The sequence below is a fragment of the Trichomycterus rosablanca genome, chromosome 5 (assembly GCF_030014385.1).
Source record: "Trichomycterus rosablanca isolate fTriRos1 chromosome 5, fTriRos1.hap1, whole genome shotgun sequence".
NCBI classification, from domain to species: domain Eukaryota; kingdom Metazoa; phylum Chordata; class Actinopteri; order Siluriformes; family Trichomycteridae; genus Trichomycterus; species Trichomycterus rosablanca.
Window position 1 is genome coordinate 22,857,066 of NC_085992.1, and position 21,806 is coordinate 22,878,871.

At 35.9% G+C, this 21,806-nt stretch overlaps 1 protein-coding gene across 1 annotated transcript in view; it reads right to left on the reverse strand.

The window, feature by feature from the left end:
• The window catches only part of plpp4 (phospholipid phosphatase 4), a 180,972-nt gene that overhangs the window by 9,616 nt on the left and 149,550 nt on the right, over nucleotides 1-21,806 (reverse strand). The window contains exon 6 of the mRNA XM_062994981.1: nucleotides 7,922-8,092. Within this exon, the coding sequence (XP_062851051.1) occupies nucleotides 7,922-8,092 (171 nt within the window). The remainder of the gene's footprint in view (nucleotides 1-7,921; nucleotides 8,093-21,806) is intronic.

Below are 21,806 nucleotides of genomic sequence, written 5' to 3' on the forward strand. Positions count from 1 at the left end.
AGCAGTTTGCATTTCATATAATATACAACACTTACCAATTTGGATTAATATGGAAATTATTGTGGCTTTTTGATCGACTTTTAGTCGTTTAATTTTAGTTTGGTGTGTTTACTAAAACCACCATAGATAGAACAATCACATGCAGGCATATCAGTGATCAGTACAGTGAAAACCATTTGCATTCACATTTACATTTTATGCATTTAGCACACGCTCTTATCCAGAGTGACTTACAGAAGTGCTTAGGTAAACATTTTCCCACTCCAGTTTATGTACTGTTGTCATGTAATCAACAGTCCATGAATACAAATCTGTTTTTTAAAGATGGTAAGAGACTCGGATGTTTAAACAGACAAGGGAAGTTCGTTCCACCACTTGGGTGTAACTAGTAAAGAAAAGAGCCTTGATTCGTGTCTTCCTTGAGTTCTGGGTGGAGGATCTAGATGAGCAAGACTAGTGGCTTGGAGGTTGCATGATACAGAGAGGGGGTGTAATGAGTTCTCTAAGGTAACTTTGTAGTTAAGCATCATTATTTTAAACTACATGTGAGCAGCTACAGGAAGCCAGTGAAGAGAACGCAGCAGTGGGGAGAGTTGTATGGGTTTAATAGTGGACATGCAAACACCTGCCAGGAGGGATTTGGAGTAGGCCAACCATGAGACTACAAGTGATTAGACAAGAATCTGAGTGGCTTACATAGAGAGAAACGGCAGAATCTTCTTGATGTTGTAAAGAAGAAACTGGCACAATCCTGTCATGTGGGCTACATGAGTAGGGAGAGACAGCTAGTTATCAAAGACAGCACAGAGATTTCAAACATTATTAAATTGTTTGATTTGGGAGTTATTAAAAACATGACTAGGTCTTGGGTTGAAGATTGATCTCCAGGAATAAGTATCAGCTTTGTCTTGCTGGGATTATGTTTTAGGTGATAAGCTAAGGGAATGACAGAATGAGCTGAGACCAAATGCATCATTCACATTACTATTATAATATAGTTTTCACTGAATTACTATTGAACCATTCTAATGGTTTTGTTCCACTTTTATGTTGCATATCCATTAGTGTCCCAGAAATGTCTGCCTTAATTCAGTAGGTAGTATATGCCTGTCCTTTTCTTCAGTCACTGAAACCACCCATCATTTTGGTAGCAAACAAATAGGACCCATTTTCAGTTTCTGTCAATCTAAATATTGTGCCTGTTTCCTTTCTCTTGCTTTCTTCATGATGATTTGAAGATTTGTGATCTGATCCTGTGTGCCTCTTCTTGGCCTAAATCCAGCTTGTTTTTGGGCAATCTCTTCTTCAGCCTTGGTTTATATGCATTTCAGGATCTTGCTTGCATGTGAGACTAGTGTTATGGTTATGTATTTGCTGCCAGTTCAGCTGCTATGTCATCTGGACCAGGTGCCTTTTGCTTAGTCAATTCTAGCATGGCACACTTTTCCAATATATGTGGTACTAACCAAGTACACACTTAAACTTATTTGCCAGTAACACACCACTTACAGAGAGTGTAATACTAGTAATAGACAAGACTACAAATATATACATTTAAACACAGTAACGATTTACTTATTTACACATTCGTTTACACTCATAATCACATAATAAGTCATATTAATCTTATACCAAGAGTTCTTCCAAAAGTACGGTGGCCCGCTGAGTCAAAACACGATAACATTTACAAAACAAACAAAAGCTGACAACACAACAACATTAGGGAAAAACGCGAATACAAAAAGAACAACACAACAACATTAAGGAAAAACACGAATACAAAAAGGACAACACAACGAAATTAAGGAAACACGAATACAAAAGGACAACACAACGAAATTAAGGAAACACGAATACAAAAGGACAACACAACGAAATTAAGGAAACACAAATACAAAATGACAACACAACGAAATTAAGGAAACACGAATACAAAAGGACAACACAACGAAATTAAGGAAACACAAATACAAAAGGACAACACAACGAAATTAAGGAAACACGAATACAAAAGGACAACACAACGAAATTAAGGAAACACGAATACAAAATGACAACACAACGAAATTAAGGAAACACAAATTCAAATCCTACAACGGAAATGCTCCCGGTCACTAGAGGGCACCTCTATCATTTTTTATCTGTATGAACATTGCAGCAAAGAAAGCAAGAAGCAGAGCAGCGTAGTGCAGAGAATCTGGATTCGGTTTAACTTTAATGTTCAGTGATATAATTCTTAATAAAATTGAGCTTTTTAGTGTCGGTGGTTTGATTGTATAGCACCTTTTTGTTTTTTAAACATCAGGCAGCAATTAGCTTGCCAAATGTTTTAATATAATTGCAAAATCAACTAACTTGAGCTTTAACCAGACTGTGCCACGCTTTTACAGTTTAACATGTTTTAATGTCATAAACCTTTTAACAGTATATTTACAATGTATTAGTTAGTTATCATTAAGCATTTTAAGCGTATGTATTCATGCCCATTAGTTTAATATTTAACATTCTTTTGACATTCGGCATTCTGGTTTAAATAAGTGCTTGAAAAAACACTTAAGACTTATTTTATGAATTCTTACACATGAAAATAGGTAACATACTTAAAAAGTTATTTCATTTTAATTTTAAGATTACGTCTATTTACTTAAAAAAAAACGAATGGAAAAACTGAGTCGTGTTCATAACATTTTGTGCATTTTTTTCAGAAAAAGGAATCCATTAAAGTGTCATATAATTTGATGTATTAATGTCAAACAAATTTTTATATACACATCGGTTTCTTTCACCTATTACAAACCTTGTACAAAGCATTACAAAAATGTATTTCTTTTATAAAAAAAAAAAATTAATACATCTAAATATTGTATTATTTAATTAGATTAATGTCAAACCATTTTTAGACACAAATGGACACACCTGTAAAATATAATTATCATACAATTATTGATCTTAACTAGAAATTAAAATAAATGATTTAATAATGTAAAGAAGTTTGTAGGTGAGGGGTATGTACTGTATGTGTATATATAAAATAGTTTACATTAATAAATGTAATCATGTCAAATAATTCTATAATTTACAATTATCCTATATGAAATAAGGTAATATATCCGTTATTTGTCATGTATACATATACAGATGTACAGTACAATGAGCATACATTTTTTTATCTTAACTATAAATTTAAAAGAAAATATAACTAAAAATGTAACTAAAAAAAGTTTGTAGTAAATGGGAAACACTGAGGTTTATACTAATAAATAAAATTACGAGACCTGCATAGATTAATTCATCTCCAAAATAAAATGATCAGATTTATTGATCTTTATTTAAAATTAATATAAAATAGTTTGTAGTAGGTGAGAAACATTAATGTGTTTGTATGAAAATGGTTTGAAATAAATTTATCAAAAGCTCAATTTTATTAAGAATTATATCACTGAACATTAAAGTTAAACCGAATCCAGATTCTCTGCACTACGCTGCTCTGCTTCTTGCTTTCTTTGCTGCAATGTTCATACAGATAAAAAATGATAGAGGTGCCCTCTAGTGACCGGGAGCATTTCCGTTGTAGGATTTGAATTTGTGTTTCCTTAATTTCGTTGTGTTGTCATTTTGTATTCGTGTTTCCTTAATTTCGTTGTGTTGTCATTTTGTATTTGTGTTTCCTTAATTTCGTTGTGTTGTCCTTTTGTATTCGTGTTTCCTTAATTTCGTTGTGTTGTCATTTTGTATTTGTGTTTCCTTAATTTCGTTGTGTTGTCCTTTTGTATTCGTGTTTCCTTAATTTCGTTGTGTTGTCATTTTGTATTTGTGTTTCCTTAATTTCGTTGTGTTGTCCTTTTGTATTTGTGTTTCCTTAATTTCGTTGTGTTGTCCTTTTGTATTCGTGTTTCCTTAATTTCGTTGTGTTGTCATTTTGTATTTGTGTTTCCTTAATTTCGTTGTGTTGTCCTTTTGTATTCGTGTTTCCTTAATTTCGTTGTGTTGTCATTTTGTATTCGTGTTTCCTTAATTTCGTTGTGTTGTCCTTTTGTATTCGTGTTTCCTTAATTTCGTTGTGTTGTCATTTTGTATTTGTGTTTCCTTAATTTCGTTGTGTTGTCCTTTTGTATTCGTGTTTCCTTAATTTCGTTGTGTTGTCATTTTGTATTTGTGTTTCCTTAATTTCGTTGTGTTGTCCTTTTGTATTCGTGTTTCCTTAATTTCGTTATGTTGTCCTTTTGTATTCGTGTTTCCCTAATTTCGTTGTGTTGTCCTTTTGTATTCGTGTTTCCTTAATTTCGTTATGTTGTCCTTTTGTATTCGTGTTTCCTTAATTTCGTTGTGTTGTCATTTTGTATTCGTGTTTCCTTAATTTCGTTGTGTTGTCCTTTTGTATTCGTGTTTCCTTAATTTCGTTGTGTTGTCCTTTTGTATTCGTGTTTCCTTAATTTCGTTATGTTGTCCTTTTGTATTCGTGTTTCCCTAATTTCGTTGTGTTGTCCTTTTGTATTCGTGTTTCCTTAATTTCGTTATGTTGTCCTTTTGTATTCGTGTTTCCTTAATTTCGTTGTGTTGTCATTTTGTATTCGTGTTTCCTTAATTTCGTTGTGTTGTCCTTTTGTATTCGTGTTTCCTTAATTTCGTTGTGTTGTCCTTTTGTATTCGTGTTTCCTTAATTTCGTTGTGTTGTCATTTTGTATTCGTGTTTCCTTAATTTCGTTGTGTTGTCCTTTTGTATTCGTGTTTCCTTAATTTCGTTGTGTTGTCCTTTTGTATTCGTGTTTCCTTAATTTCGTTGTGTTGTCATTTTGTATTCGTGTTTCCTTAATTTCGTTGTGTTGTCATTTTGTATTCGTGTTTCCTTAATTTCGTTGTGTTGTCATTTTGTATTCGTGTTTCCTTAATTTCGTTGTGTTGTCATTTTGTATTCGTGTTTCCTTAATTTCGTTGTGTTGTCCTTTTGTATTCGTGTTTCCCTAATTTCGTTGTGTTGTCCTTTTGTATTCGTGTTTCCTTAATTTCGTTGTGTTGTCCTTTTGTATTCGTGTTTCCTTAATTTCGTTGTGTTGTCCTTTTGTATTCGTGTTTCCTTAATTTCGTTGTGTTGTCATTTTGTATTCGTGTTTCCTTAATTTCGTTGTGTTGTCATTTTGTATTCGTGTTTCCTTAATTTCGTTATGTTGTCCTTTTGTATTCGTGTTTCCTTAATTTCGTTGTGTTGTCCTTTTGTATTCGTGTTTCCTTAATTTCGTTGTGTTGTCCTTTTGTATTCGTGTTTCCTTAATTTCGTTGTGTTGTCATTTTGTATTCGTGTTTCCTTAATTTCGTTGTGTTGTCCTTTTGTATTCGTGTTTCCTTAATTTCGTTGTGTTGTCCTTTTGTATTCGTGTTTCCTTAATTTCGTTGTGTTGTCCTTTTGTATTCGTGTTTCCTTAATTTCGTTGTGTTGTCCTTTTGTATTCGTGTTTCCTTAATTTCGTTGTGTTGTCATTTTGTATTCGTGTTTCCTTAATTTCGTTGTGTTGTCATTTTGTATTCGTGTTTCCTTAATTTCGTTGTGTTGTCCTTTTGTATTCGTGTTTCCTTAATTTCGTTGTGTTGTCCTTTTGTATTCGTGTTTCCTTAATTTCGTTGTGTTGTCATTTTGTATTTGTGTTTCCTTAATTTCGTTGTGTTGTCCTTTTGTATTCGTGTTTCCTTAATTTCGTTGTGTTGTCATTTTGTATTTGTGTTTCCTTAATTTCGTTGTGTTGTCCTTTTGTATTCGTGTTTCCTTAATTTCGTTGTGTTGTCATTTTGTATTCGTGTTTCCTTAATTTCGTTGTGTTGTCATTTTGTATTCGTGTTTCCTTAATTTCGTTGTGTTGTCCTTTTGTATTCGTGTTTCCCTAATTTCGTTGTGTTGTCCTTTTGTATTCGTGTTTCCTTAATTTCGTTGTGTTGTCCTTTTGTATTCGTGTTTCCTTAATTTCGTTGTGTTGTCCTTTTGTATTCGTGTTTCCTTAATTTCGTTGTGTTGTCATTTTGTATTCGTGTTTCCTTAATTTCGTTGTGTTGTCATTTTGTATTCGTGTTTCCTTAATTTCGTTATGTTGTCCTTTTGTATTCGTGTTTCCTTAATTTCGTTGTGTTGTCCTTTTGTATTCGTGTTTCCTTAATTTCGTTGTGTTGTCCTTTTGTATTCGTGTTTCCTTAATTTCGTTGTGTTGTCATTTTGTATTCGTGTTTCCTTAATTTCGTTGTGTTGTCCTTTTGTATTCGTGTTTCCTTAATTTCGTTGTGTTGTCATTTTGTATTCGTGTTTCCTTAATTTCGTTGTGTTGTCATTTTGTATTCGTGTTTCCTTAATTTCGTTGTGTTGTCCTTTTGTATTCGTGTTTCCTTAATTTCGTTGTGTTGTCCTTTTGTATTCGTGTTTCCTTAATTTCGTTGTGTTGTCCTTTTGTATTCGTGTTTCCTTAATTTCGTTGTGTTGTCCTTTTGTATTCGTGTTTCCTTAATTTCGTTGTGTTGTCATTTTGTATTCGTGTTTCCTTAATTTCGTTGTGTTGTCATTTTGTATTCGTGTTTCCTTAATTTCGTTGTGTTGTCCTTTTGTATTCGTGTTTCCTTAATTTCGTTGTGTTGTCCTTTTGTATTCGTGTTTCCTTAATTTCGTTGTGTTGTCATTTTGTATTTGTGTTTCCTTAATTTCGTTGTGTTGTCCTTTTGTATTCGTGTTTCCTTAATTTCGTTGTGTTGTCATTTTGTATTTGTGTTTCCTTAATTTCGTTGTGTTGTCCTTTTGTATTCGTGTTTCCTTAATTTCGTTGTGTTGTCATTTTGTATTCGTGTTTCCTTAATTTCGTTGTGTTGTCCTTTTGTATTCGTGTTTCCTTAATTTCGTTGTGTTGTCCTTTTTGTTTGTTTTGTAAATGTTATCGTGTTTTGACTCAACGGGCCACCGTACAAAAGTCTTTTACAGCAATTAAATAATGCAGCAATTTTATATCCAAAACTAACATTGCATCCTGTTTAGGCATTCTACTCTCACCGGCCACTTTATTAGAAACACCTAATAGACATGCTTATTAATTTATCAGTCCAGTCAAATGGCAGTGGCAGCACAATGCATAAAATTATACAGAGGTGTCAAGAGCTTTAGTAAATTGTTAATATCAAACATCGGAATGGAAAAAGAAAGGCTGGTTTGACTAAAGTTAGAATGGGAAAAGCATGAACAAGGAATCTCAAAGAAATTATTTCACTAGAATGGCATACTAAAAGGAACTGAAACATTGCAGAATGCAGAACGTGGGTGGTGGTTTCCTACCCAGCTTCAAACTATGACGCTTCCTTCACCAAGATTAACATTTGGCATAATGTTTTGGTGTTGGCTATGTTAAGAATCCTTTTTATGTATACTTAGTTGACAACAAAGCTTTGAAAATCTACACACTGACATTGATTTCTTGTTTGCATACCATATGGGAAACTGAAGTTTTAATATTGCATATAAAATTCTAATTAATATTATTTGAAATTTAATATTAACATTTTTTTTTAAATTATTTAACTAAAAAAAGTAGACTGTCGCTTTAACTAGGTTGTATTTGAAAAAAGGTTTTATATTGTATTTTTTCATTCGTTTTCACTGACTGCTTCATCCTGGTCAAAGTCACACATTTACTTACTTACTCACACCTAGGGGAAATTTGGAGTATTCAGTCCACTTGCTACATGTTTTGGGGGTAGAAAGCCGCATTACTGCCTGTCTGAAAGTAGGGATTGGACCCACGTCTCCAAAACCCATGCCAATGTGTGGCTCTGATTATACTACTCAAGCCACTGTGCTGCCCTGTACTTATACTAAAGTAAGGACTTTGTGTACTACTGCCACCTGTTGTAGAATGTGTTAATAGGGTGACTATAGCAGTATTTTGGGGGCCTTTCTCACCTTGCCAGTGGTGTTTGTAGTCACAGGTGCGAGACAGGGCAATCATCATGGCACTGTACAGGGGCAGAATCATGGCACAGAGGCGCCAGCTGCGTCCACGCCCACTATCAGTAAAACACTTCAGTTTACCTGCCAGGTAGAAGGAGGTGAAGCCCAGGCCAGAGAAAGCAACTGTGAAAGAAAGAAAAGAAAGCAGGAGAAGATAAGGGGGGACAGAAGTTAGGATGATAGAGATGAACTTATTAAGATGGAAAGATGATAAACAGAAAGAAAGAGAGAAAGGGGACAAATATGACAAAAGAAAAAAAGAGAACAATGAAAGAAAAAATGATGTATTTGCAGATAATAAGAGGGCAGACATTTTCTGTTGTCTAAGGAGAAAAAAACAAATGGAGAGTGAGAAAGATAAATAAGGGAATGAAAAAAACGAGGATAAAAGAAATCAAAGAATGATACTGCCTCAAGAGGCACAACAAAGGATATTTTTAAGGCAGTTGAGAAAGCTCAATATAGTTTAACCAATAAAGGTTGTGTTTAACATATCCACATTCTTCATCACTGTGTGATTCCCCTCCTCCTCATCTTAGTCCAAAAAACATTAAGTAATGGTTTTTGGCTGCCAGCAGGCAGGCCCTAACAAACCATATGCACAATGAAGCTCATAAGCACAAAAGCTTTTTCCCATGTGCTATTTCTAGGGATTAAAATTTTGCCAATTTCTTTTAACCAATCACTGATCATCATTACTTGAATGCTAACCAATAGGTATACATCAACCAGGCATAACATTATGACTACTGACAGGTGAAGTGAATTACACTGATTATCTCTTCATCACAACACCTGTTATTGGGTGGGATATATTAGGGAGCAAGCGAACATTTTATCCTCAGAGTTGACGTGTTCGAAGCAGGAAAAATTAGCAAGTGTAAGGATTTGAGTGAGTTTAACAAGGGCCAAATTGTGATGGCTAGTCAACTGGGTCAGAGCATCTCCAAAACTGCAGCTTTTTTGGGGTGTTCCTGGCCTGCAGTGGTCAGTATCTATCAAAAGTGGTCCAAGGAAGGAACAGTGGTAAACCGTCGACAGGGTCATGGGTGGCCAAGTCTTATTGATGCACGGGGGGAGTGAAGGCGCTACTATAGCTCAAATTATTAAAGAAGTTAATGCTGGTTCTGATAGAAAGGTGTCAGAATACACAGTGTATCGCAGTTTGTTGCATATTGGGCTGCATCGGTGTATATCGTTTTATCAAAACATAACATATCAACAAGTCACAGGTTTTATTGATTATTAAAAATCTTATCCTGGGGTTCCACCTTTATTGTGGGGAATTATGCCCTCTATATTAAAATCTCTGAATGTAGCTGTAAACAGCTAGCGCAAGCACACTAAGGGTGAGTGAGGGTTTGTTGCAAATTAGTTCACACTTCTGTGATAGCAACATTAAAGCAGAATAGTAAATTGAGATTTTAGAGCAACATATGCTGCCTTTAAGAGGGGCGTTCATGCATTTTTCAACAAGACAATGCAAAACCTGCGGAAGAAGAGGGTACGGGTACTGGACTGACCTACCACAGAGAATGTGTGAAAAATTTTATAAACATTGTGACAATGCCAACCACATCTTGTTGCACACCTAACATGTTTGAAGTAAGAATGGGAGAGAATAACAAACAACACTTTATCACTTGGTATTGTAAATATTAAAAAATGAAATTAAGTTAACCAGACGAAATGAGAAATATCTTGGGTTCATACTGTCTGCAATAAAATATAAAACAAAGTTAATATAAGAAAAACTGCATGTCTTTTTTTCACATTTTTCACACTGTCACAACTTTTTGTCTGATTTGTGGGTGTACAATAACATTGTAATGTCCTGCACCAATGTATCTATTATAATAGTCATACGATGCATCTTATATGCAACATAGTGTTTTTATATGTACAATTTCAAGATTCAAGAGTTTTATTGTCATGTGCACAGAAGAACCAGCAGTTACATTGTACAATGAAATTCTTACTTTGTTCGTCCTCCAAACGTCAATATAAGTATTATACATAAAAACAAAAATTAAACTAACACAATAAAAAACTTAGTATAAAAACTTTTTTTAAATATAAACTTAAACTATAAAAACTTTTATATACAATGAGTAAAAATAGAAATAAAAGTAAACTAAGGTAGTAAAAAAAGGCACATAGCAGCAGTTGTTTAAGGTGCAGAAAAATTGTGCAGTGTTTAGGAATATAGCAGCATTTTAAGTTATTTTAAGTATATAAAATAAATATGAATAAATATAAATATAAAATAAATATTAAAAAAATATTAAATATGCATAGCAGCAGTCATTGGATATACAGTTGTGCATTGTATTATGAGGTTTAATGTTCATGAGGTAGGTTGTGTGTGTGATAGTCCACACAAACAACCTACCTCATGAACATTAAACCTCATAATACAATGCACAACTGTATATCCAATGACTGCTGCTATGCATATTTGCACCTTAAAACAACTTAAAAATTACTTAAAATAACTTAAAATGCTGCTATATTCTTAAACACTGCACAATGTTTCTGCATCTCAAACCTTTTAAACAATTTGTAATATCTAATCTGTTTCTGTTCTTGTATGTTAATTGTGCCAAGAAAAATTATTATAAATATGTGCATCACTAATCACATACTGTATTTGCAATGTAAGTGTGTTCCGATTCTAAGTTTAGCATATTATATATGTATATTAAAGTTTTTACACTGAGATTTAAGAAGAAAAGTTTCCATGATTTTAATATTCCAGTTCATGTTTTCAAGCTCTTTGTCTTCCTGTAAATTACTTATTCATAAAATTATACATGGCGCAGCAATCTAATGCGCTAACTTACCTCCGTTGAAATCAAGTTTGAATCTTAGATGTGCTGGCTGGGAGCCTACACAGATAGCCTGTGTCTGTCAGAAGACATGATCAAACTGACTTCTTATTACTACTGAAATGCAGCCTCTGCTGGCTGGTCGATGGCGCCTACACAGAGATAGTGACTCTCCATCTCAAAAAGTAAAAAAATATAAATAAAAAACTTTAAAAACAAGTCCAGGACTTTCTTTTTATTGTTAAATTATAGTAGATCATGTGAAATGCACTGACCTTTTTAAAGAAGTGAAAGCTACACTGTTTACATTAGGCCACCCCTTTCAACATAATCAACAAACTAAAAGGGTCCATTCTTGGAATGGCTATTGTGATATCCATTGCCCCTGTGAGTTGTGGAATCACTTTTACAATGCAGTCCCAACTTTTTCTGATTTAGGATTGTACGAAAATGCCAGAAAGTCTTGTGGTCTAATGATACTAAAGTGAAAATTGGCTTTAACTTATATACTGCACACCAAACTCATTAAACAATACATTTACTTGTGCAAATAAGTACAATCATGCTAAGGCAGAAGGGGCCTTGGCCAAACTGCCCAAACTGCTGCAGCACTTTAGTAAGCAAATAATTTGTAATATATATGTTTATTTATGCCAATTGTAAAAAGCACTGGGGTTGCAGTACCCCTCCAGGCCCCAATAGAGCTGTTCTGCCTGGATTGTACAAATGTTAGTTGCTTTGGAATATAGATATGGTTTAACCAAATGACAAGCAATGCTCAATTTTTTCCAGGTATTGTGCTTGCTCTATTTTTATAATTAGACCAAATTTTTTTTTTCTCATGCAAGAGTAATTTTCATGTCATTTAGCAAACTTCTGGCATGTCTTATGAGCACTGATGTCAGCGTTACTCTAATCTGACCACATTTTTAATGTGGTCTAACGAGTTACTATTTCCAATCCAGTAATCAGATTAAAGTTACTTATCCAAGTTACTGTGCGTTACTATTTTTGTCATTTTCCTTAGTAAAAAGATATATTTTTGCTTTCTTCTTGCATCTCAGGGAGTGACGTCTGGCCTATGCGACAATTAAGTCACGAGCTGCGTCCGAAATCGCATACTTACAGCGTACGTACTAGATTGGAGGAAGTATGCACTACTCGGCCGGTATAAAAGTACATACTTTCAGTACAGAAGTATGCAGTATGCACACAACACCGCTACATACTACATCTGCCATCTTACTGTCAAGTGATGACGTGGGGACGTGATGACGTAATATCACCATAGTTACAGACTCATTACAAACCACACTCGCCAAAATTTTGGATATTTATCATCTTTTTGTTATTTATTTGTCTTTAAAAATTTGTATTTTATTTATCTTACTTACACTTGTGAACAGAGGACTCAGTTTTCCGCTTTTTTTTTTTTTTTTTGATGTTGAGGCATAGTGTTGTCGGCAGCTGCTGAATGTAACTAATAAAGTAACTTGTAATCTAACTTAGTTACTTTTAAAATCAAGTAATCAATAAAGTAACTAAGTTACTTTTTAAAGGAGTAATCAGTATCAGAAATCAGATTACTTTTTCAAGGTAACTATGCCATCACTGCTTATGAGACTTGCATGTGTTTGAAGGTACCACTGATGCAGAGGTATATACTGGAAAATATGCTGCCATCAAGGTGACATCTTTTCCTGGAAAGTCCATGGTTATTTTAGTAAGACTTGTAGCATGTGCTACAACAGCATGGCTTTCTAGACAAAGAGTGTGTTTGCTTGACTGGCTTGCCTGCAGTCTGTATAGTTTTTTCTGTTAAAAATGTGTGCACATTTTAAAGAAGAGAATCAGACAGCGGTGACTACAACTGTTGAGCAACTGAAGAATGAGTCAAAAATCCATATGAAAACTGCAACAATTAGTATTAACAGTTTTCAAATAATAAAAGGTGTGATTAGCAGGAAAGCTGATATAACACTGTGGTAAACATGCCAAACTTTTTGAGTGTTGTTGGCATTAAATTCTAAATTTGTTTATATTTACAAAATACAATTACGTGGGTCAGTAAAAACATTACATAGCTTTTAGAGATAAAGTAATTCCAAATATTATCAATATTATTTACAGATCATGTATATTTATAGTGTATAAATGATCCCAAAAAATACACAATAACAAATGTATATAATGGGATCAGCCACAGTGTGCAATTTCATTAATTCTTCACATTCACATTCACTGTGCTGTTCCACAGATATGATGCTTTCTTGGATGTTACAGATGAAGGCCAGATTTTCCATAATCCTCCCACAACATGTTGCCCTGGAAACTCAAGATGATGTCTATACAGCTGAACATTAAACATTCGTTTTAACCAGCGGTCTAGTCTGACAATGACTCGAGCCAACGCCCCTTTTTTGATTGGTCTCTGGCAAATTACCCATAGCTGCACCAGAGGATTTTAGAAGGCAGCTTGGGGAACATGGTTGGAGACTATTTGACTTCATGTTGGTTTGCCTGTTGGTTTCTTCATGCCTTGTTTAGTCTTGTTTCTGTTTTAGTCTAGTCCCTGTTTAGCTTAGGATTCATGTTAGCTTAGGGTTTAGGTTTAGATAGGTTCCTGTTTCCTGTGCTTAGATTAGCATTAGCATTTAGCATAGGTCGTGTGTTTGTGTCTTGTCTTGTGTAAACCTGTCTTGTGTCTTTGTTATTATTAAATATATTTTGTTATACATCTCTGCGTGTGTGTCCGCCCCCTGTCTCGTCCTAGCCCAAATCGTTTTTTTTTGTACTATCTAGAAATCAGACAAACCTCAAAATTTAAAAGGTGTTTTAAAAACATCTGACATACATTATATGGACAAAATTATTGGGACATGCCTTATATTTTTAAGTCCATGTGTTTCAACAACAACAATTGCTAAAAGGTGTAAAAAAGGAATTATACAGCAACAGTTTAGGGAAGACCTTTTCTCGTTCCAGCATGAAGGTGCACGAAACAAGGTCTATATACACAAGAAACTAAGCTTTGTTTAAGAAACTCTGACAGAGCCATGTAGCAGGTTAAATTTTTTTTCTCTTTCTTATCGGAATTGGTAAACAATAAGACAAATGTAAGGACAGCCATGTACCTTCAGGGGTCTAATACCATCAGCTTACAGATAATTATAGGCAAGACTACCATAAAAGGTTTACTATAAGTTAAAGAATAGTTTTGTGGTGAATCACAAAAAACTTGTAGGTTATTGAGGATGGTGAGTCTATAAACTTTCCAGTTTGATTCACTATAAGCATATGAAAAACGTGTATCTTTGACCAACTAAAAATGTCAGGGGAGGGTGATTGACCTTGTGTCTGTGGGATCTTCAAAACCTGTTGATTAGTGGATTTGGATTACGGCAAGCTGCATCAGGTTCTTTCCACCAAATGCACTGAAGTGCCGATTTATCCTGCATGCACTCTCTTTATGTCTGCAGAGCAATGTTGCAGAGTGTGTTGAAGAACCCAAAGGTCAGACACAAGGTCAGAGAAGGGGTACAGTGCTTCAGATGTAGCCAAATCAAGCTACAGAGAATCCAGACTTACGTTCATTTATTGCAACCGGTGCACTAAACTTAACCAGATTTGACTCTAAACATGAATATCTGCATTAAAGCCAAATGAGACAGTCAATGATTCCTCAGACAAGTTTTCTCATGGTTTTGACTGCAACCATCAGGGTTTTTTTGCAACTCATTAACTGTGAAAAGCTTGCACTCTCCAAAGCTGGACTTGTCTTGTTCTGTAACTCTAACCGTAGAGACCAAATTCAGCTTTTTTACTCACCTGGGTGGACCTAGCTTTTGGTGGGTCTAACCAATAAAGAATAAGCCTCCTTCCCAAATTCTGTCCCACCTACATGCAGACAAGATATACTGTATCTTTCTTGTTCCACCACAAAACATTCACCATTTGTGACCTCTAGCTGGGTATACCAGGAACAGGATACTCATGATATCAGAAACAACCAAAAAACATCTCTTGGAGTGTCTTTAAAAGGGAATAAACCCAAAAGGCTGTACTACTGGTGAGCAAGTTTAAGCTTGTTGGGATTCATTTGAGAGTCCACGATGAAGCTTTGTGCATTGTCCTGTCCTTGTAAACCAGCCATGGGTGCATTTGGGGGTTTTGGGACATTTCAAATTAATCAGTGGCCGGAGTGAATTGCCCTTAACAGTCATGAAAAGGCAATTCGTCAGATGAGATGTCAGATTAAGGAGTCTTCCTGAGACTGGAACCACATCTGTAAATACACAATATGGATTAGCTCAGCTGTGTCAGCAATAAACCAGTAACAAGGGAAGTGAAAACATGGGGGTTTGAGTCTAGTCAAAGAAGATATGAAGAAGATAAATCCTGGATGATTATTGTTCCAGCTGTTTTCACTACAGTTCTGACCTCAGCTCCACTGAACAGCTTAGGATGTATTGGGACATCCCTCTTTAATTATTGAATTCATTTGTTTCAGCTATAACAATTGATAACAGGTCTAACAAATTAATTATATAAATATATGCTTCAAACTTTGGAGCAACAATTAAGGGAAAGCCATTTCATGTTTCAGTATGACTGTGCCCCTTTGCACAAAGAAAGATTTATAAAGGCATGAAGAAAAGCTTGGTTTAATGAAACTCCAGTGGCCTGCACAGAGCCCTGACCTATTTCTGAGACCTATTTTTGGGAACTTCATCTATCCACTTTATGTAGCACGCTGCAGATATTTAAGTTTCTTTAGATTGTTACTTTGTATCTGTTATTTTGGCCACCTTATTTATTTGTGATTATCCCCTTTTTGTTAGTGACAGTTTAGCCCCAGTATCGGTTGAACATCTTACACCTGGGTTCTTTTCCATTCTTGCAGGTGATAAGTTTCAGCTTGCAATTCAATAGCACGGTGTGACCCACCCTGTTACACATACTAATGCCCTTTTGCTTTAATGGGCACAAATGACCACAGGCATACCTCAAGTGTCCAATGACTTTTACTCATATAGTGTATTACATGGTAAAATCATGACACTGGAAACATAAGTGCTTAGAACAGAAACTGCATTTGTGCACTGCTCAGACAGTTATGGACATGTTCACTTACTCTCTCTCATAACCGCTTATCCAATCAGGGTCACGGGAGTGGGGGTATGCTGAAGCCCAGCCTAGCTTTTCAATGGCCGCAAGGCACACAGTAACACCCTGGACGGGGTGCCGGTCCATCGCAGGGCAGACACACATACACACACACACACAGACTCATAAACACACCCATTGACCTATAGGGCAATTCAGTGTCTCCAATTAACCTAACTGCATGTTTTTGGACTGTGGGAGGAAACCGGAGCTCCCGGAGGAAACCCACGGGGACACGGGGAAAACATGCAAACTTCACACAGAAAGGACGCCTGGGGATTGAACCCAGGACCTTCTTGCTGTGAGGCGACAGTGCTACCCACCAAGCCACCGTGCCACCCTGTGTACATGTTGCGTAGACAAAATAGATTTTGTATTAGTTGTTTTGCTATTTACAGTTTAAACTTCTACTCTTGCAATTTTAAAGTCCAGTGACACCATTGTAATTGGTCCACCAGGAATAAGGGGCACAGGTTTTAAAGTCATGTCCCCCTGCCATTATTGCCAGCAGGGAGTATGGAGGTACAGAGGCCTGTCAGGAGCATTTGTTTTAATTAGACAGTCTCTGCATTGATTTTGCAGCTGGAAGGACCTTTTATATGCTGCCTTGTTGTGCTGTACAGTGTCTGTGCCTTTTGGAGACCTGCATGCTCTGTAAGGCCGATACTTTGTTCCTGCTGGTTCTTATGCTGGCATTGTTTGATCTTCTTTCCAAGGAGGAGTGGATCATGCCTTACTATGTTGTGCCTCGCTATGCCTTGTACTTGGGAGGACAGAAGGGATAAACCCAAGGTAGCACAATACTGTGGCTAAAAAGCCACAAATAAAGACAGAAAAAAAATAAAAATAACAGAAGCCAAAATAAGAGGTAATGAAACCAAAAAAGAAAATCAAATTAAAATCTGCAGCTGAAGGCATAGAGGTGAAAGCACAGGCCAGCGTGGTAGTAGAAGTAGGTACAAAGTAAACTCCATAACACTGGTGGCAGCCAAACAAAAAAAAATTGTGGATTGCCACCCCCAGGCCTGACACTACTTGCACACAGGAGGGTTTTTATGTGGCAGTGCATTGGAATGACAAATAGCCACTAGACGAATCCCAAAAAAAGTTCAAAAGAATGCTACTGGTGAAGCAGTCTATGCAGAAGATTTCACAGCACAATTCATCAGTGGTGAGTTAATTTGCAACGTCGGTATTTAAAGCTCCTAGCAGCTGTAGTGCATCACCGCTTAATGAGGCGCAGAGGAGTTGATTCAAGAAATCGACTCTGCCAGTCCTCTGCACCTTAATGTCTCCCTGTAGGTCCTAATGGATTGCAGGTGAGTATGATACTGCAATCTGTGCCCCCTGCTGCTCTACATGGCATGTAGACCAGGTACAGGAACTTTGCTGGTATTGAAATGCTTCTCGGTCATCACTTTACAATGGCACCCTTTTAAGCACTACAGACAGGTCAACGCTGGATGCAGGCTTCATCACTGGGCGAGTCGTTGCTTTACTCCAAACATTCCTTTTTTCTCTTTTGAAGGTAGTAGAGCTGGGCGGTTCCTGAATCACCCGGGTTAATGATTCGAATCTTTGTACTGAATCAGGAATCACGATTTCGAAATCTCAATTAACCCGGATCCTATGAGTCCTCTGACTGGCTGCTGCTAATACACAAGGTGAGTGAGCAGACTCACCAGAAACACAATTATTATTATTATCAGTAGTAGTGGTATAGATTAGTAATGCAGCATATTTTCTTGTAAGCAAAACAACAACAAAATATAGTTATATTATTAAATATTATAAAATACAAATGCTTACAGGCTACTTTAGTACTGTACCACTTAAGGAGTATCATAGCCCCCATGATAATTTATTGACTGTTTGTTTTGGTGCCACTGTGGCTGCCTGAATGGGTGAAGTTACCATGGCAATTTGTCGTTGACCATCCCCCTTGAACCCTTGACCCATTAATATACCCATCTGATTGGTAGGTGAGTCTACCCCCCTCTTCCCCATGATCAAGATTCCACTTCGAAAAAAGTGTCAACTTGTCACTGACAAGAAAAGTGTGAGGTGCCCAGAGAATTAAGAGAGAATGATTTATTTACAGAAGACGAGTGCACTGGTGACAAGTGATATTTGGATGCATGTTCATGCAGTAAATTAATCGCAATCAAGATGTCAGTACAAGTGACTCAACTGACTCAAGTGAACCGGATCACATTACTGGGTGACTCAGATTAACCCGAGTCCATAAAATGAACCTAATTTACCACCACTAGAAGGTAGTGAAATCCAATTTCCTGATTTCTAGGAAAATCTAGCTACATGAAATTTGGTCTCTTAGTTGCTTCATATATTTTATTGTTTTTAATTTAAAATCTTTTTTTTTTTTTTTTTTTTTTCATTTAAAAATCTAGTCTACAATTCTCCACTGATCTTACAACCTCTGCCGCATACATAATACTCATAATACATAATACTCATGCTGTCCTAGGAGGACTACAGGCTTGTTCGGGCCTTCACCGACACATCCCCAACCACAAATAGAAGCTTTTTTATTGTTTAAGATAAAAAAAATGTAACCACCACTTTATAGTGATCATGGTCACGATAAGTCCAGAATGGTTTCTCCAGAATCACTTGGCACAATGAAGTAAGACACCACAGACGGGAATCCATGTCAGAGCCTCAGCCATCCCTCCCCCTTGCCCATTGTTTCTAGTACCAGCCTTTCAGCATTTTTGTGTCTAAACATTTTCTCTCTATTTTGTGCCATAATGAAAACCTCGTCATCATGTACATAATATAATTTCTTGCTGTTTCACATCACTGCTGAGTGCCTTCAGAGCTAATTATGCTATTTAGACTATTCCATTAGACCTGAGTGGTTCCAGTTATTCACTAATATCCAAGAAACAAAAAATAGGTCTAGCATAATTACCACTCATCGTACATATTTATAGCAAACACAAACAGAGAGCTAATAAGAGCACCGGGTCATTAAACATTCATTCAACTGCTATGCCAGTCCCAAATGTTGCTCAACAAATGATGACATAGAAGTTTAAGCACAGAAAACTAGGTCTTCTCTACAGAAGTATGACTGTATGGAGGAGTTTTTCAGGGGGGGGAAACAAGTAGGTGGTGCTAAGTTTTGTTTTTAGCTCTTTGTATTATTACATTCTGAGTCTAAATGAGTTTCAAAATGCTCCTCTGTGGATCAAACAGGATCTAATGTTGTTTACTCGCGCCTTTGAAATTGGTCAATTACGTTAATACGTTTGATATAATTTATTTATTTTTCATTATTTTCCTTTTTATATATACATGACATGTTATTTTACAATAAATTTTTTATTTCAATTCATCAAAATAGAATTTATTTTAAGCATTCCAAATTAGTAGAGATAAACTGACCACATTTGCAGATAAAAGTAAATTACTTAGAAATACTAATTTGGTCATGTAAAGATTATTAAAAAAAAAAATCTTTTATTTTATGTAGCACAACCAGAAACATTTAACAGCAGGGTTTTAATAACAGAGAGGCTAACAGTACCGTTACAAAAATGGAAAATAGGTCATTTAAATGTTTTAGGTCAGAATAGTTTACCATGTCAGGTGGTATAACCCCAAGAAACAAATTTAAAACCTGGCCTTGTGTATTTTAAATTATGTACACAATACTAAGTGTGGGCGGCATGGTGGCTAAGTGGGTAGCATTGTTGCCTTACAGCAAGAAGATGCTGGGTTCGATCCCCAGGTGGAGCACCTTTCTGTGCGGAGTTTGCATGTTCTCCCCGTGTCTGCGTGGTTTTCCTCCGGGAGCTCCGGTTTTCTCCCACAGTCCAAAAACATGCAGTCAGGTTATTGGAGACACTGAATTGCCCTATAGATGAATGGGTGTGTGTATGTGTGTCTGCCTTGCGATGGACTGGCACCCCATCCAGGGTGTTACTGTGTGCCTTGTGCCCATTGAAAAGCTGGGATAGGCTCCAGCACCCTCCTGTGACCCTGATTGAAGACGCAGTTAAGAAAGTGAGTGAGGGAGTACTAAGTGTACTACAAAGACTGATTGAAACTTATTTATCTGTGACTTTTGAGTTTGTTAATATGCTTGTGGAGAGGAACTGGGAGGCAAGCTTCTTCTGGGAATATTTGTTTTCTGTATAAGTTCTCTCTATTTGGGAATAAAGGTACTTACTGTGATTTGCTGGAGTACTTTGGATACTTTTTAATGACACTATTTATTAGATAGATAAATGTACAAACGTATGTATCTTAAACTGACCAGAGCCATTAAATATATACAAAAGCAGTTTGTTTTATATTATTATAGTAAGGTTTACATTTGCTAAAATTTTTAAAAGTCGAGTTTATTCCTTCTAATAATTGATTGTAGGTGTTTTGCCACACCTATTGCTAATTTGTGTATACAAATCCTTTATATAAAATAAATTATACTCTTTCAACATCATGGCAACGTTTGGGAGAGCAGTGCGCCACCTGTGCACAAAGTGCGATGAATAAAGACTTGGCTTAGTGAGTTGGTGTTGAGGAACTGCGCACAGCCCTGCACAGAGCCCTGACCCCAAGCTCATTAGCAACCTTATAACCTTATTCCATAAACTGGAACATTTGTTACAACTGGTTTTGACTACTTAGTGTACTAGCTCTCATTCGGTCAGATTTGTTGTGAAAAATCTGCCCACTCCTTCTGACCTAGTCAATTTTTTATTGAATTTTAGAACAAAGGGTCAAGGTAAAACATTTTGCAAATTCCCAATAACTTGGGTTTTTATACAAATATAGATGGTTTAGGTTTTTTAACACTTTACTAACTTCTGATTATGACTATAATTTAAACGTATTTAGAAAGGATTGGCTACTGTTAAAAACTACAAATAAGACTTTGTGTTTAGCACTGCAAAGCTAATCAACCTTGAAAAGCCCAATCCATAAATCTCCTAATGAACAGTTTAATTAAGCAATGAAATCAATAGCAGATATTTTCTGAGCTTGAGTGACTTTACCCCAATCTGATTACTTCTGAATCAAACCCTAACACATCCAAACTGCCAATGTTGGCCCCTGAAAAAGGAACTTAAACCTTAATTGGTGGCATTGTATTCAGTCTTAAATGTTAGTTGTTTGAATAAATGCATCTGTTACATGCTGTACATGTAAACATACTGGCTGCACCTTATACTACTTATAATACCGTATTAACAACATTTTCTATTGCATTTTAGTCATGTATCTCTGGTAATGATGAATTTTAAGGTGTTACTTTAGTGTTACTGTGTGCAAGAGGGCGAGAAAGGAGAAACAATAGTAATAAATAAATATTGACAGGTGAAAAGTTTGATAGCTATTACATGTACATATTTTTTTAAAGCTTAAATGTGTTGTAATGTCTTTTGTGTGCTATACCAATTTTTATGATTGTAAATTTCTTCCATGTGGAAACTGCAGTATGCTTTCCATACCCTTTCTGTAATAAGTCATTTTTGAAAAAATTTAAGCTGAACTGGCAGCCAGGCTAACAGTGTGATTCAAGCATGTCAGGTTTTATTCTGTGCTTGTAGACAGCACCAAATGGCAAAATGCTTTACATTTAGTACTAGAATCACAATGCACTTATCTCCACTGAAAGAACTGAGTTTGTACTGAAGACTTAGTAAACATAGTACACTTTACATTTCCCAATATCTTTGAATGTGTCTGTGGTAATTAGTGTCTAATTTATCAATACAGCATTTGTTTAAGAATAACTGGTTGGCTAACAGTAATCCCATTCATCCCAAAGTTAATGATCAGCAGTGATGGCATAGTTACCTTGAAAAAGT